This window comes from Lichenostomus cassidix, chromosome Z, assembly GCF_008360975.1.
Source record: "Lichenostomus cassidix isolate B80296 chromosome Z, HeHo_3.0, whole genome shotgun sequence".
Taxonomy (NCBI): domain Eukaryota; kingdom Metazoa; phylum Chordata; class Aves; order Passeriformes; family Meliphagidae; genus Lichenostomus; species Lichenostomus cassidix.
Genome location: NC_139511.1, coordinates 53,927,826 through 53,943,554, shown reverse-complemented (window position 1 = coordinate 53,943,554; position 15,729 = coordinate 53,927,826). Strand labels below are relative to the sequence as shown.

The 15,729-nt window shown below is 39.3% G+C and overlaps 1 protein-coding gene across 1 annotated transcript in view; it reads right to left on the bottom strand.

Annotated features, from left to right (window-relative positions):
• Positions 1-123: 123 nt before the first annotated feature.
• LOC146424931 (interleukin-6 receptor subunit beta-like) overlaps positions 124-15,729 on the bottom strand; it is a 32,085-nt gene continuing 16,479 nt past the window's right edge. Inside the window, exons 10-15 of the mRNA XM_085042565.1 lie at positions 14,862-14,984; positions 14,141-14,293; positions 11,175-11,318; positions 8,112-8,208; positions 6,094-6,157; positions 124-4,187 (exon numbers count right to left, since the gene is read on the bottom strand). Coding sequence (XP_084898691.1) covers positions 3,711-4,187; positions 6,094-6,157; positions 8,112-8,208; positions 11,175-11,318; positions 14,141-14,293; positions 14,862-14,984 — 1,058 coding nt within the window. The 3' untranslated portion in view covers positions 124-3,710. The remainder of the gene's footprint in view (positions 4,188-6,093; positions 6,158-8,111; positions 8,209-11,174; positions 11,319-14,140; positions 14,294-14,861; positions 14,985-15,729) is intronic.

Here is a 15,729-nt window from a genome sequence, read left to right as displayed (position 1 = left end):
TGATGCTTCTGCTGCAGAAGTGAAATAGGTATGAGGATAAGATTATTCCCATCCCACCACCACTGGCATGGTGTGATTTGTCTTAGTAGCAGTCTCCTATAAACAGTGCTCAGAAATGAGTGGTAGTTGTCACAAGTTTTATTACCCAGGTTCATACAGGTTGCATCAACGCGGTACCAGGGCGCAGTTAACATCATTCAGGCAGCAGTCCTACAGTGCCATCAAGAGAGAGAGAAACAGGCAGACCAAGAGCCTGTGGCACAGAGTCAAGAGCTCCAAGATGAGTATCTTCTGTAACTAGAGGTCTTTCATGAAGTGCTTCATTATTTTACAATTTTTTGTAGCAGTAGCTGCAGTTGAGTTAACAAGATGCCCTTGTCTTCCGTGATTTCTAGAGAACTCTGCTCGAGTGCAGATACAGTTGTGCCAGAGAAGTAGCTGTAAGGGTTATCACAGTACCTCAAAATCTTAGATTCTGGGTAAATTTGTAGATATTTGGTAGGCATTATTATTAATTTGTTAACTAATACAGAGTGAAAAAATCCTCTGTAGTGTTGCGGTTGCTGCAGTCCCCTGTTCCAGGGTAAGTACTTGTTTGTTTTGTCTCTGACACTCTGTGGTAATTTTCTGTGCTGCACTGTAGTCTGACTTCACGTACCAAAACAAGAATTAATAATAATAATTTTTTAAAAATCATTGTGTCCTTGCAAGAGAAGACATCTACTCTGGATACCAGAAAAAAAATAGGTGTGTACTAACCTAGCTTTGTGCTATATTAGAGACTGAGTATTACTTTCCTTTCTCTGTAAATACAGAATGCTAAAACATTGTAACCTTGCAGTATAATATCCTATGCTATAAATCACTGTGCATTATCCAGGCCTACAGTTGTCTAAGCTTTTACCATGTCTGAATTCTTACTAATGCTACCAGTGATCATCCAGAGCTATGCTGATTGTGAAAAGAAAGCAAAAATTTAATTACAAAATGCATCGTCTTTTATGGTCCTGAGCCTTCATACCTGCAATTTCACTCAACATATATTGAAGCTAAGAATATTGAAGCTAAGAACACTACATAAACCGCTTGAACAGTACTATAGCACATGGAATGAACTATCTTACAGGTTTATTAGTAGAGGAAGGCTTCTGCAGTCACTATACACCAGTATATGCACATATTTTTTTTAACCTGCCTGAAGAGGTCAGGCGGGACAACTAGATGATTGTTGTAGGACCCTTCCAACTGAACTAAAAATCCCCACGGAAGAGTCAACCAAAAAACAAACCACAGAAATCTATTTTTCCCTAAGATGAAGACATGAGCACAGTATATCTCCTAATCCTGTGTCCCTGAGTAAGTACATTATTCCAACTAAACCTCGTTTTTGGCTGCATGAAACTATTTAGCAAGTGTACTCTTCTATTTCTCTCCACATAAATGGTTCTTTCCTTGCTCTCAAAGAATATATCATGATGGGATGAGTTCTTAGTTTATATCTAATCTTCACACGAGGATTTTTCATGTATCTCTTATTCTCCAAATGTAGTGTTTACAGCCATTGTATAAATATTGCTCTGAGATCAATTAAGAATTATATATATTGTGAGCTTTATAACTGAAAGTAGAATGCATCTATCCCTTCTGTTTAATATAGGTGCTTCTAGGACAATTCTGCTGCTCTGCTATATGGATTTTTTTTTAGCAAGATGTCAGACAATGGCTAGTATAGTGGAGTCAATAATCACCAGGTTAAAAGCCCGAGCTGTCTATTGAGTTTCATGTGTCAAGGCTGCTTCACACACTGAAACTGCTTGCAAGCCTTTGGTTTGATTCTACTTACTTTATACATAACAGAATAATACATACAGGTCTGATAGGTTCTGAGTAAGAAAAGAATTCTGTGTTTACAGGGATGAGTAAAGCTATCCAAGGTACAAATTGCACCAGCAAAATAAGTTTCTGTGGCCAGAAATGAAAGAAATACTGCAAGTAAGGAACATGAATAATTCTGATATTTTGGAAATGGGCAAATTATGACTACTTGATAATTATTATATATCAAGACTTCATTGTGTGTAACATCTTTGCATTTCAACACAACTATTAGATATTACAAATAACAATAGTTCCACTAATAGCAGGATCACTTGAATTCTCTTAAATTCAAATCAGGTGAAGTCAAGAGATTTAAAAAAAGGAGGAAGATATTTAAAAGACCCTCCAAGCTTGTGCAGTCTCTGGGCGCTTTTCCTCTTACCCTTTGTTTCAATTACAAGATCTAACAACCATGTGTGCACATTGCTTTGTGGCAGAACAATGAATTTTAGGTGCTAAGAAAAAAACCAGTGCATAACCCACAGGGAAATACAGGTTTGTTCGTGCCAGTCTTAACAGATGCAGAGAGATGTAGATAAAGAGCCAGTGAATATAAATAAGGAAAGTGAATAAACCTGGTTTTGTTATGGGTTCTCACTAAATCAGTGAAGTAGGCAATATGGAATTTCTTTGAGTTTTTGCAAGCATGGCTGTTCTATAACTCATAATGCCAGGTATGAGTGGAAATATTTGTGTGAATGTGAAGCATCCTTCACTTTTAATGAGAGAATTTAAAAAATGTCCATCTATGGGCTCTCTGGTGCTTACACTACAGTTGTTCAACTCCTTTCTTCACAAAGCAATTTTAATAAAATGCTCCCAAAACTTGAGAAAACAACAATAAACTGGGTTTTCTACAATAAGTGCAGACCATTAACACCTGCAGAGTTCTTGAGTGAGAAGCTCTTGTAAGCCAGAAAATGGTTCCGACTCCCTTTCTTGGGGAGATCCATAATGGAGTCTCATAGGATTTTGAGGAAAATCCTTTTATCCCCTGCTTTCCAGAGGCTCCTCCTCCATTCAACCTTTGGAATGATGGGTAACTGAACTATCTGTTCAGCTCCTGAAGTTTGTTTAACAACTGTTGTCATTGCATGCAGAGTGAAAACATATCTGCAGCTACACCTCATCACAAAACATGGATGAATTTTTCTGAATATGTAGGTAATTGTAGGAGGAAATAGCCTTAATTTAATGCAAGTAACCACTCCAATACTGTTAATGAAACTTATTATCATCTTCACTTACACAGCACTATTTATCTATGACTAAAGTTGTAAAGTTCTAGGATGTAAAGCACATAATACTGTTTTACATAGATTAATAAACATAATTTTTGATTCCTAACTTCAAAGATTTACACTAATTTCTTTGGCCAGCTTTGACCAGCTGGAGGGCTTCTTTGGAGTGGTAGATACTTCTGTGGAAATTTTTTTGCTGAAGAACTTCCAAGATCTGCAAACCAGACCTTAAGGTGCTCATAGTGAGTAGAGAATTTTCATGATGTCTACAATGACAATGTGCTTAGAGTGGAAGCATTGAATGGCTCCTGAGTGCCCTGGAACAATATAACAAGCAAGAAGCACCTTACTGAAAGACTTCTCATATAATTCTCTGAAAGTTCTGCCTGTGTGAAGATGGTAAGACTTTCCAAAGATTGGCTGTGGTGAAATAGATAATCTAATTGTATAATCAATCTATTTCACCAAGGAATCTTACTGTAGTGGAGATAAATATTTTCTCAAGCTCACTGTCCTACATGGTCCTAGTGGCTCCACAGTAGTTTTAGAACTTGATTTTATGGGAAATATAATTATGAAGATGCTTCAGTTTTAATTGTCTTGTCTCATTAAAGTTGGTCCAGATGGCAGAAGTACTACCTGGCTTTGTTTGAGGTAGTCCTGGGAAGCAAAGAAAAGCTTATGCACAGTTTGTGCTGGCTTACTGCTTACTTCCATCTCCAGATGAGGATGAGCAGCTCTTTCAGGCATGCTCACTGTCAGACCCATCAGGGATTTCTGGCTGAACTCCATGCTGGCATAGTCACTCAAGAGTGGTACTTCAGTGGAAATGATGTCTTCTTCACTTGTAATTGCTTCTGCAGGGATTTCTTCATGCCTCTGGCTTATGTCCATGTTATTGCTAGGATTTTCTGACCTGCAAGTGTCATGCTTGCTGTCTTCTCCACCATCTGTGAAGAGGTCTAGCATCAGAGGAGCCTTTGACTCATGCTCTATGACAAAAACGCTGGTGGTATCATTCTCTGACAGGGCCTGAAGCAGTGACCTTGAAGCAGGTTTCCAATTAGTCTGTGAGACAAAGCAAGGAAAAAAAATAATATGCTAAGAATTCAATTTAATCTCATCTTTGGTTTCAGAAATATGGATGAAAATACTTATTTACCTAATTTAGAGGACCATCTTCTCCTGTCCCATAGTATTTAAGCAACATTTTTCTTGGTTTTATATGTACTTGGGACCAAAAGTAGTGATGATAAAATATAAGGCTCATGATGTGCTGTTCTGAGAACAACAGCTTTCAAAAAATTTTAACAAGTATGTTACTATAAAAAGGCAGCAGCTTGAACAGCAGCCAGGCAAGATTAGGCTGTCAGCTGCTGCAAACAGTTTGTTTTTAAACTGAATCCCATGTTGTGATCTAAGTACACCTGGGGTAACAAGTTTTTTGCAAATTCTGGATGGTTAATGGCAGAACAGTTGGTAACACCAAGCTTCCTTATTTTCCACTCAGATTGTTCTGAGTTTGCCCACATTTGCCATAATTTTAAAAAAATGTGTAGCTATTTTTCCCTTCCTACTCCCCCCCTCCCACTTGCTCCACATTTGTTTACACTATTATGGTTCCTACACAAGAAATAAGTCAGTGTGTATTGTTTTTTTATTTTCTTTCTTCTCACAGTTTGTGATCTGACTGGGAAATGAGAATGCTGTTCTTTGAAATCTCAGTAATACCACATAAAATACTTCTATTTTTCTCTTGTAATGGGATGAGTAGACACCACTGCATGGTCAAACTCTAGCTTATTTTGAATAAAGACCTGTGTGAAATGTACCTTCCTTATAATATTTTTTTTAAGAAAAGCAGCCCAAATTCCACAGCTACCAAATCTAAAACACGTTTTATGTTTATCTGGACCTTAGTAAAGCCTGTGACATACAATTTCCCACAGAATTCTCCTGAATAAACAGGCTGCTCCTGGCTTGGAAAGGTGCTCTGTTCACTGGGTAAAATCTGCCTGGATGGCTGGGCCCAGAGTGGGGATAAATGTAGTTACATCCAGCTGGTGATCAGTGCCAAATTAAGTTCAGGTCTTCCAGAAAAATGAGATGTAGAAAGGAAAGAAGTACTAGTTCCTGCTCAAAAAACACAATGGTAGGTGGTCTGAGGCTTAAGAGGTAAATTTAGGTGTGCTAAAAGGAGGACTTTTAGTACCAGATGTCACCAGAAATCTGATTAAAAAGGGGAAGGCAAGAAGGGGAAGATACAAATAACCCCACTAATAGGAAAAAGTGGATAATGTGGTCTCCAGCAGTTGCTTCTAACAGTTGACTTCTAACAGCTTATTTCCCTGCTTCTCTAGTGTTGAAATTCAGGTATACTTATCAAGGCATCTAGGAAAGCTGTGGGCAAGATTTGAGCATGCTGCTGAACTTTGGTGCCTGTTGACCAGCAGGAGCTCCTCAGACAGCTACCAGCTGCCAGACAGAGCCCCTGGATTGCTTTGGAGGCAAGCAGTGGCTGAGGAGTGAGGAGCAGACTTCAGAAAACACCATGTGACATGGTGTCTGTCCTGAGACTTCTCTGGAATTAGGCCACAATTCATTACTTTGTATTTTGAATAACTTGTACTTAATAATCAGTTTGAGTTGGTGAAAACTGACTGGGTATAAAAACCGAATTTCTCTCTTTAGACTCCATCTACCTCTATTCAGCTTTGATTTGTTCTTTTAAGAACCATGCCTTTTAAAATGCTCCATAACGTACTCCAAAAAGTCTGAGGCCTTTATTAAAAGTCTATACAGCCTCTGCCTAAATAACAGCCATCCCCCAGCCTGTATTTTGAATATTACTCTGGATTCCCAGGTGTTATTAGACATTTTCTAGAGTGAAGTGTGAAAGGACAAATAACTAGCATTGTAGATTGACCAAAGATCTCTCCTGTGTATTTTTTCATGCCATCAGAAGAGTACTTGCCATATCTTGGAGTGCACTGCTGTTTCTTGGACTTGGTACACTGGGCCAGTATGATTTTTTCAGCCTGTAAAGAAGTATTTAAAATTAATTTTCAGGTTAAATGGCTAACATTTCCTGTGCATTTAAATTAATTACTGTTCATACATAAAATATTGGCATTTTTGTGACTACCAAAAAAAAAGTGTTCTACAGAGACTTTTAAGGATAATGTTAATTAAAAGCTGAAGACCATACTTGTTAATCTACACTGAAATGCTGAGTTAATGATAATTAGCATATTTGTTTAATGACAAAGGAGCTGTGAAAGTTCTGGTAATGTCTCTTTCTATACATTTAATCACTCTCTAATCCCAAGTCATTATGATTTCCACAAAACCTCCATCCTCCTTGAGGGCTTTCCGACATACAGGACAAAAGTTTGTTTCAGTAAGTTCTTGCTCCTGGGGTTCTACTGAGAAGTTTTCTTTCCTTAAAAATAAAGAGCAAGACACTGCTGCATTCAGCCCATGTGCAATGGCACTGGTGGTCTGGGAGAAGCTCTAGGGGGACAGCACAGCTCCTGCTCTTTCCTGATTGTTTTGAGTTTGGCTGCTTCCAGGAGCTATTACATACAGTATCTCACCTCCATAAAAAGAGACTCAACCCAGATGGGCTTAGGGTTTAAGGAGACCATCACCCTGCCTTAGTGTTGGCTTCTATGTTTTTCAAGTATGAAAATACATCTAGAATTCATTAGCTTTAGGATACTTTGCCTCTCCTTAGGCTGTGGTTTGAGGTGAAGATTGTGGCTGTAAAGTTACTGGATCTCCTTTCTGATCCTGTGAAGATGGATGTTTGGATGTATGGTGAGTCCTTTCTTACAAATCAAGAAGGCAATTTAGATGAGGGCATCACTAGGACCCTTCGTCTCAGTTCAAAGTGGTCAATATTACTACAAATTTATGAATTTAAGCACTATTTTGTAGTGCTACACTGGGCTCCCATGTGCTGCTTAGCTGGTTTTTTTTTTCCCTATTCTTTCTTACTGGGCCCAGACAATGAAGTGTGACCTTATGTTTAACACAATGAAGTTTGCTCTAGGTCAAACTGTGTAGGTCCCAGAAGTTCTTGTCAAAACTGCTGTATGAGATACAGTGCCAGTGAAAGTGTAATCTGAAAAGGTAAGAGCACAGGAGGCTTCATGTGGAGTGCAGTGTCTGTTTCTCAGTGGCAAGGACAGGAGCTTAGGCTAAAGCAGGCTATGTCATGCTGTGTGGCTTTTGAGCCACAGGTTGTATCATTTGTCCTTTAGCAGCTTAGCTTTCAGCTTCTGAGGCTGGTGCTTTTTGAAAAGGAGAAAAAGGGAGGGTAGTGTTGTAGGACACCAAATAGTAATATGAGTGGTTATGTGCAATTAAGTTTGTCATAAAACTAATGTTGGAACCCATTACTATGCAAGCCATTTTCTTTTCATGGTAGTGTATGCCCCTGATCTTGTACCTCAGATTAACATGTGGGGAGGAATACTTAATTATTGCAGAAAATAATTTCTCCTAAAATAAGAGGACCACTTCCAGATCTTACAGGCATCCTTGTTATTCTCTCTTGTTCATACTCATTCATTTATTATTCCTTCTCATTATGTGCTTACATGCATACTTTACACATTTAAAATCCAAATGTGTTTGCAAGAAACATCTTAGATAAAAATAATCAAATGCATGCTTTATCTATATGGAGCATACTTACCACTGTCAGAAAAGGTCCTAGTTCTTTCTAAGAGTATTTGTGACAAGAAGTAGTCAGATAATGGAATCAAAAGCTAAAGATTATAGATTTTTGACAAACCCTTTTTATTATTTTATTCAGCTTGTAGCAGCTTGTAATTGCTCCCACTGTGAAATGAGTGCAGTTGCTTTTGCACTGTGTGTTTTTTGAGTTGTATTACCTTTAATGACAAAAAAGGCCTATGCTATGAAACTCAGAGCCAAGCAGAGCAAGAGTGCTGCTAACAGCTTCAGGCATTATTCTGTTCTTACCTTTTAAGCACCAGAGAACAAGTGAGAGGTGTAAAAACCAGAATGAGTATCATGCTGAAGCAAAGGCCAATCACAAAACCTTCAAATTCTCCTTTATCTGATGGGAAACAGAAAGACTGAATCAGATCTATGGTGTTAAGTACAGAAAAGTCTTATTAACTTCATGAGAGAATTATTTCAAACAGAAGTCAAGGCCAGCTTTACACATGTTCTGGAATTAAATAAAATCCACTTGAAAAAATAGACTTGGGATTCTCAGTGGTATGTGTGGTTTTCAAAACTGTATTTTTAAGATATCTAGGTATCATAGAGTCACAGAATGGCTGGGATTGGAAGGAATCTCTGAAGATCATCTAACCTAATCCCCTGCTAAAGCAGGTTCACCCAGAGAGGGTGACACAGGATAGCATCCAGGGAGGTTTTGACTCCCCAGCCTCTCTGGCCAACCTGTTCCTGTACGCTGCCACCCTCACAGTAAAGAAGTTCTTTCTCATGTTCAAGTGGAAATTCCTATTTCGGTTTATGCCCACTGCCTCTTGTTGTGTCATTGGGCAACACTATAAAGAGTCTGGCCCTGTCCTCCTGACACTTGCCCTTAGCGTGTTTGTGTACATCGATAAGCTTCCCACTCTTCTCCAGGATAAACAAGCCCAGCTCTCTCAACCTTTCCTCATTAGGAAGGTGTTCCAGTTCCCTAATCAACTTCACAACCTTCTGCTGGACCCACTCCAGGAGCTCCATGTCTCTCCTGTCCTGAGGAGCCCAGAACTGGACACAGCACTCCAGCTGAGGCCTCACAGGGGCTGAGTAGAGGGGCAGGATCACCTCCCTTGACCTGCTGGCAATGCTCTTCCTAGTGCCCCCAGGATACCATCAGCCTGCTTGGCCACCAGGACACACTGCTGGCTCATGGACAGTTTGCCATGGGGCCACCAGGACCCCCAGGTCCTTCTCTGCAGAGCTGCTCCCCAGCAGGTCAGCCCCAGCCTGTGCTGGTGCCCAGGGCTGTTCTCCCCCAGGTACAGGACCCTGCACTTGCCCTTGTCACATGGCTCTTCTCCATCTCTCCAACCCATCCAGTATATTCTTTCACCCCATGCTCTTATGTGATCTCCGGCTTCTTTAACAGCTCAGGACCCTCATACATGTCTGACTTAATAAGGAACTATTTGAGTAAAAGTGGTTTTTAATCTGTTCCAGGATTTACTAGTAAGGTTTGGGTTTTTTTGGTTGGTTGGTTTTGGGTTTTTTTTTTTGGTTTGGGGTTTTTTGCTTGGTTGGATTTTGTTTCAAGGTTTTTTTGGTGAGATCACACCTGGTCCTGATAGGAAGAATATGGTTTGTGTATTTGTTTGGTATCCATGCTTTACTTTTCAAGAACATTAAAACCACTTTATTTGTAATCAGCCATTTGTCAATCCTTGATGCAAGCCTCTGTTTCCTATAGCCTCTGTTAATATTTGCTCAAGGTACTTCCTTTCAATATCTCACCAGCTTAAAGAAGAGAAAGTGTTAAAGAGGTTGATGAAGGTTGATAAAGTGTTCAGGCAGTGAGAGCAGTGCTGCAAACACAGGAACTAAAGTAGACTGTGATGCTGAGAGTGAGTCAGTGTTGAAGTCTTTTTTATAGATGGATACATCAAAAGTTTAAAAATAGTGTCTGTAAAGTCTGGTCAGTTCATGATTGTGTTACTGATACTGACAAACCATATTTGCAAAAAACACACTTGCTTTTTCTTTACCGACCCATACACAACAAAAATGTCTCTTTCTTTTTTTTAACCAAACAACTACCTAATATTAAAAACTAATTTGGAAAGTTGAAGATAGTTTTGTTTCTGAAAAAGGCTTTTATAGTAAAGAAACCTGAGCTTCTTCAAAAGGATTAATTAACCTGTGAGATATTGGGGGAGAGCAAAAATATTAAATTAAATTCAGTGCAATAGCTTGAATTTTTTAAATGTTGTATTAATTTCACTCTGCATTTTTGTTACTTTACTGAACAATTGAATCCTCTCTAAATATATATTTGGTAGGATGAGTGGAATAGAGTCCTGCAGAAAAGTTCCAGGAAGATACTTTCATATTTTGTGTTGACAGGAGAAAGTTTTCAGTGTGGGGAGGAGGGGCTCTTGTTGATTTCAAGGAAGATTTTAAATTTCTTCTCTTTTTCTTTCTGCTTCATTTGACTATTCAGATGTTTGATTTTATACCTCCATCACTTAACACAAAAAAGTTGTTGTGGGAAGAAACCATTTTCATACTTCTGTCTCTGAATTTCACAGGTTACTGATAACATCTTAGCACATTCTTTTCTTTTTCTATTTAGAAAGCTTCCTTAAGGGAAGCTGTGGTCAAACAAAAAAGTCTGTTGCAGTGTTAGTTTTAGTTTAACTGGTGAAGTGTTAAAAATGTTTGAAAGACTAAGTTTAGCCAACCCGATATGATTTTTAGTTTTTTAGATTTTTTAAATACAACTGCATCAGTCTTAGCCTATGCAGGGACCTTTGAGAAAAGCAAACTTTTGCCAGCGAGCTAAAGGACCTGATAATTAAAATATACTTAAATTACCAGAAAGCAAAAGATACTTTGATTAGTTTTCACCCAAAGCTGGAGCAATTGAAAGGTACTTAATTTTTTATTTTTACAGTTAATGGCTGAGGCAGCCAGTTTCATGTGATTGGTCAGGATTTTGCCAAGAGCAGATGATTGAACTCTAGATTATTGAACGAGCAGAAATTTAAACTGCTGAAATCTGTGACAGTAATTGTCAATAAATAAAGATGCATTCACATAGCACATAAAGATATATGCACATAGCACAAAAAGGTCAGAAAAGGTTTCAGAGACAAAGAGCCCTAGCTAAGTCTTCCCTGTTCCTTGCTAATGAAAAACAGGCAGAGTTATTCTGTGATGCATAGTTTACCTCTTACAGAGGAACAATTTTGTGTGCTTGTTCTCAGTAACTGAGGCTTGAATAATAAATCTTGTGAGTGAGCATGGAGAGAGCATTTAGCAAGGATTCATGCTGGGTAATGCAGATGCATAGAGGTTCCACAGTACCATATTTTGGAGTGCTGAAAGGTTGTGAAAGAGTCAGAGGTCCTTCTCCAGCATTAGTGAATCCTGAAATCTGCACCTGATAGGTGGTCTTTTCCTTCAGTCCGGTAAGATGGTAACTTGTGGTAGAAGAGTTGAGAATAACAGCTGAAATGCAAGAGGGTTTTGGGGAGGAGAGGATTAGATGAACTCTGATGGCTGAGCATGTATCACTGTATCTGACTGGGGAAAAGGCAAAACTTCAGTGCCCTCATCTGTATCTGGAGGAAACCACACTGTTCAGATGTTCTTTGGATGGGTACAAGATTTCTCCAAAATATTTATGTACTTTTTAAATCCAGAGATGAAAAGCATGAGCTTTTAACACACCAGGGTTGGATTGGGCTTGCATGGCTAAGTTTTGGTAGAGAGGGGCTGTGTGGGGCTACAGGGGTGGGTTCTGTGAGAAGCTGCCAGAAGCTTCCTCCATGTCCCACAGATCCAATCCCAGGATGGATGTGCCACTGGCCAAGGCTGAGCCAATTAGAAACAGTGGCAACAGCTCTGTGATAACAGATTTAAGAAGGAAAAAAATTACTGTGCAAATGTAATTGCAGCCAGAGAAGAGCAGAGTGAGAATATGTGAGAGGAACAGCCCTGCAGACACCAAGGTGAGTGCAGAAGGAGGGACAGGAGGTGCTCCAGGCACCAGAGCTGAGGTTCCCCTGCAGCCCATGGTGCAGCCCATGGTGAGGCAGCTGTGCCCCTGAGCCCATGGGGCTCCCTGGGGATGCAGAGATTCACCTGCAGCCCATGGAGGAGACCCACACTGCAGCAGGTGGATGCCTGAGAGGAGGCTGTGACCCCATGGGAGGTCTGTGCTGGAGCAGAGTCCTGGCAGGGAGCTGCAGACCCATGGAGAGAGGAGCCCACACTGGAGCAGGTTTGCTGGTAGGACTTGTGACCCTGTGGGAGATTCACATCAGAGCAGGCTGTGCCTGAACTACTGCACTCTGTAGAAAGGGAACACAGTGAATGCTGGAGCACTTAATGGAGAGCAGTAGCCCATGGGATGGACTCATGCTGGAGAAGTTAATGGATAACTGTCTCCCGAGGGAGGCACCCCATGCTGGAGCAGGAGAAGGACTCCTCTCTCTGAGCAATGGCAGAAACCATCTGTGATGAACTGACCATAACACCCAGTCTGTGTGTCCCTGCTGGCATGGAAGAGGGAGCGCCTGGGAAGGAGGGAGTGGTGAAGAAAAGCATTTTAAGATTTGTTTTACTTGTCATTATTCTGCTCTGAAGTTCATTGGAAATAAATTAAATTAATTTCCCCAGGTCAAGTCTGTTTTGTCCATATGGTAATCAGTTTGTGACCTCTCCTAGCCCTTATCTCAACCCATGAACATTTTGTTATATTTTCTCTCCCCTGTCCACTTGCAGAGGGGACAGAGTGGCTCTGGTATCCAACTGGGGTCATATTATCCATGTGATGAATACAGAAGGCTGTGTATACTTCATGAGAGGAAAATGCATCTAATATACAGAAGTGTTGTTTCTATGCTGACAGTAACAGTTAACATCAGGACTAGTCCTTATCACATGCTTTACCCTCACTCCAGGAATCAGAAGTTGTTCAGCTTGACTTAGGCTAGTGCTATTGCTGATAATTCCATGCAGAAACAGGGCTGTGCATTCTGCTTTGCCTGCTTTGTGGGGCTTTCAGCTCAGCCTTTCTTTTCTGATGGTGCTGTGACTTTTCCCTTGGCCAGAATGAAGTACAAATAACCATGTTGTAAGGATGCCTTTAATGGGGCAGAAATTATTTGTCAAGTTTGTCATTGTGGATTTAAGTTTGGCACTGTGGATTTAAGATCATCACAGAAGTGGATGTGGTGCTGTAGCCTATGGACTTCCTTCTCCCAAATTCTCCAATAAAGTTATTCTTCCTGCCTGGAAAACATGGCAATTGTGTGCCATGTCACTGTTGTGTGGAAAGAGGAAAAAAAATTCAGTTCTGGAGGGTCCCATTCTGCCTCCTCTTTCAGATAGGTATTTGAAGTGGAATAGAATCCCCAGGAGATTTTTCATGGTTCTGTAAAGGCATAGGTCAACATGAATTACAGAACTCTTACTGTCTCCCTTTGTCAGGTCTTAGGTGCTATTTGCCTTCCCTAGCATGTCTTCAATTTTATTTGAAAGTCAGTATGTACGAAGTTAATGTATTATTACTTATGGCAAAGAGACTTGCCACTGTAGACCAGAAAGGAAATGTTTATCAAAATAAGTGCAGGGCTTTTTTTAAAAATTGAAAACTCAAATGGCTTCAATTCACAACTATTAATTTATTCCAATGTGTAGAAATTTCATCTTCATCATCATCATCATTGTAGTTTGATAAGGTTGAAATTGATGAAATTCATCAATTTCATCATCATCATTGTAGTTTGTTAAGGTTGAAAAAGAACCTTTAAGGTCATGAAGTGCAAAAATAGATATAAAAACTACCAATTAAAAAAAAAGTTTGTGAAAGTAAATTTATAATGGTGTCTTTGGAAACACACGTAAGACACACAAACTGCTAATTGAGTGGAAAAATTAAATACACAATGTCTGAAGTCTTATATAAAGGCTCAGACTCAAGCTTGGATGAGTTGCAATGAAACATAAAAGTGTTGTGATTGAAATCTTCATACTACAGAAATACTGAAAGTGTATGTCTTCATTAAGGTGTTCTAGAGAATTCTTCTTTAGTCTTAGAAATGTAATTTTTAAGGAAATAACAATATTTAATTTGAGATAACACTCAGAAAATTTTAAGTGTTCATGGGAGTATCTACAGCATTAATAGTCTAACCAGCTGACCTTTGAGAGCAGAGCACTCAATTTGCATAATAAATCACTCACTAGCATGTACTTAATGGTCTGAATGAAACTTTTCTTTCATGGCTCTGAGCTACTGCTTTGTTCTGGCAGTAGTGACTTACCTGGAGACTTTTTTCTTGATGAATCTGTGTAACTGATCCTGTATCCCTGGAGAAAGCCCAAACGGTCTTCTTCAGCTATTTCAGTCCACTTCACAAGTGCAGAATGCTTTGTGATATTCAGAATTGTCACATTAGAGGGACCTGTCCTAGGAACTAAAAAAACCAGATATTTGAGTTCAGCATCAATGTGCCATAGACATACAAGATGGAAGCCTAGCTGCTTCCAAGAGAGCTCCTTGTCAGATTCTAGATGCCATAAACACCATATAAAGGATGAAAGAGAAAGGAGAAACCCCATAGAGTAAAACCCTCTCACCTTAAACAATACCAAAGTAGGTAGAAATTGTGACTGTCTCATTACAAATATTTTACTCCAATAGCAACAGTGAAATTAGCCACACTAATTTCAACTTGCAATATAAGACACTATGAAATTGGGATTGGAAAATCTGACTACAGTTAAAAACATGGGTCTGAGACCCTCTTTCTGTTATTTTTGGTAATGTCACATGTAATAAAAATATTTCTGTGGACTTGTCAGTAAGGAACAGCATTCAGGTCATTCACTGCCAGGACAAAACTGCTAAGACCAAAGGCAATGTTAACTGGAGAATGCTGTTCAGTCACCTGGAAAAGAAATTTTGTGTGGCCTTCCTTTTATTGCTGCAGATAGGAAACAAGAAAAAATATAAAGGGTGAGATTATACAAAGGGAGGAATACCTCCTTCAACGGAGTAAAAGTGGGTCACTCCAAAGGTCTTTTCGTGTCTTACAAAACTTTCACACTGACACACATCAGATGCATGTACCATTATTTTGTACAACTTATATGGCTGAAAATTGTCTGGAAAACAAATAAAGGTATGTCAGGGTTTACTGAAATGTTAGAAATTATAAAGAAGGAGAGGAAAAACAACAACTTTATAGCTATTTTGCATAGATCTTGCTTTCTAAGCCTCAAAGCATGGTATGAGTGTATAGTGCTTTACACTGAGTACAGAACATGTACATCCTTATTCAATGTCTCTAGATGCCTAATGCAATATGTAAATTCTTCTTCAATGTCTCTAGATGCTTAATGCAAACTATTTCAAAACCAGAACAGGACATAATATGGGTTTTCATTTTAAAGATCACAGATCTGTTTATAGTCTCCATATGGGAGGCTTTAGCTGCTGAAGGAGAAATTGGGAACTAAAGCAGCTGTAATTATCTTATTTCAGGGATAGGTATTTCCCACTCTGCTAGAATACATAAACCAAGGAAAAAACCTAGATATAATGTGGCACAGCAGATCTTGCAGAAGGACCAAGGTAAACAGTGAACTCTCTTGTGGACTTTGTAGAACCCTAAAGCTAAGTGTTGTATATTGCACAGAAAAGCCATTCCTGAATGGCCTTTGCAAGAGTCAACCACTTGACTTCAAGATTTTCAATGTCTGTTCCATAAAGCAATCCCTGACTGAAGCCCATCATGCTTGGGCAGAACACTGGAGTGGAGGACTCAGGCTTTGACAAGTATAGACAATGGGAAAAAAAGGGAATTAATCTTAGGGAGTGTGTAACAGAGCAGTTTACATTGAAAGATAA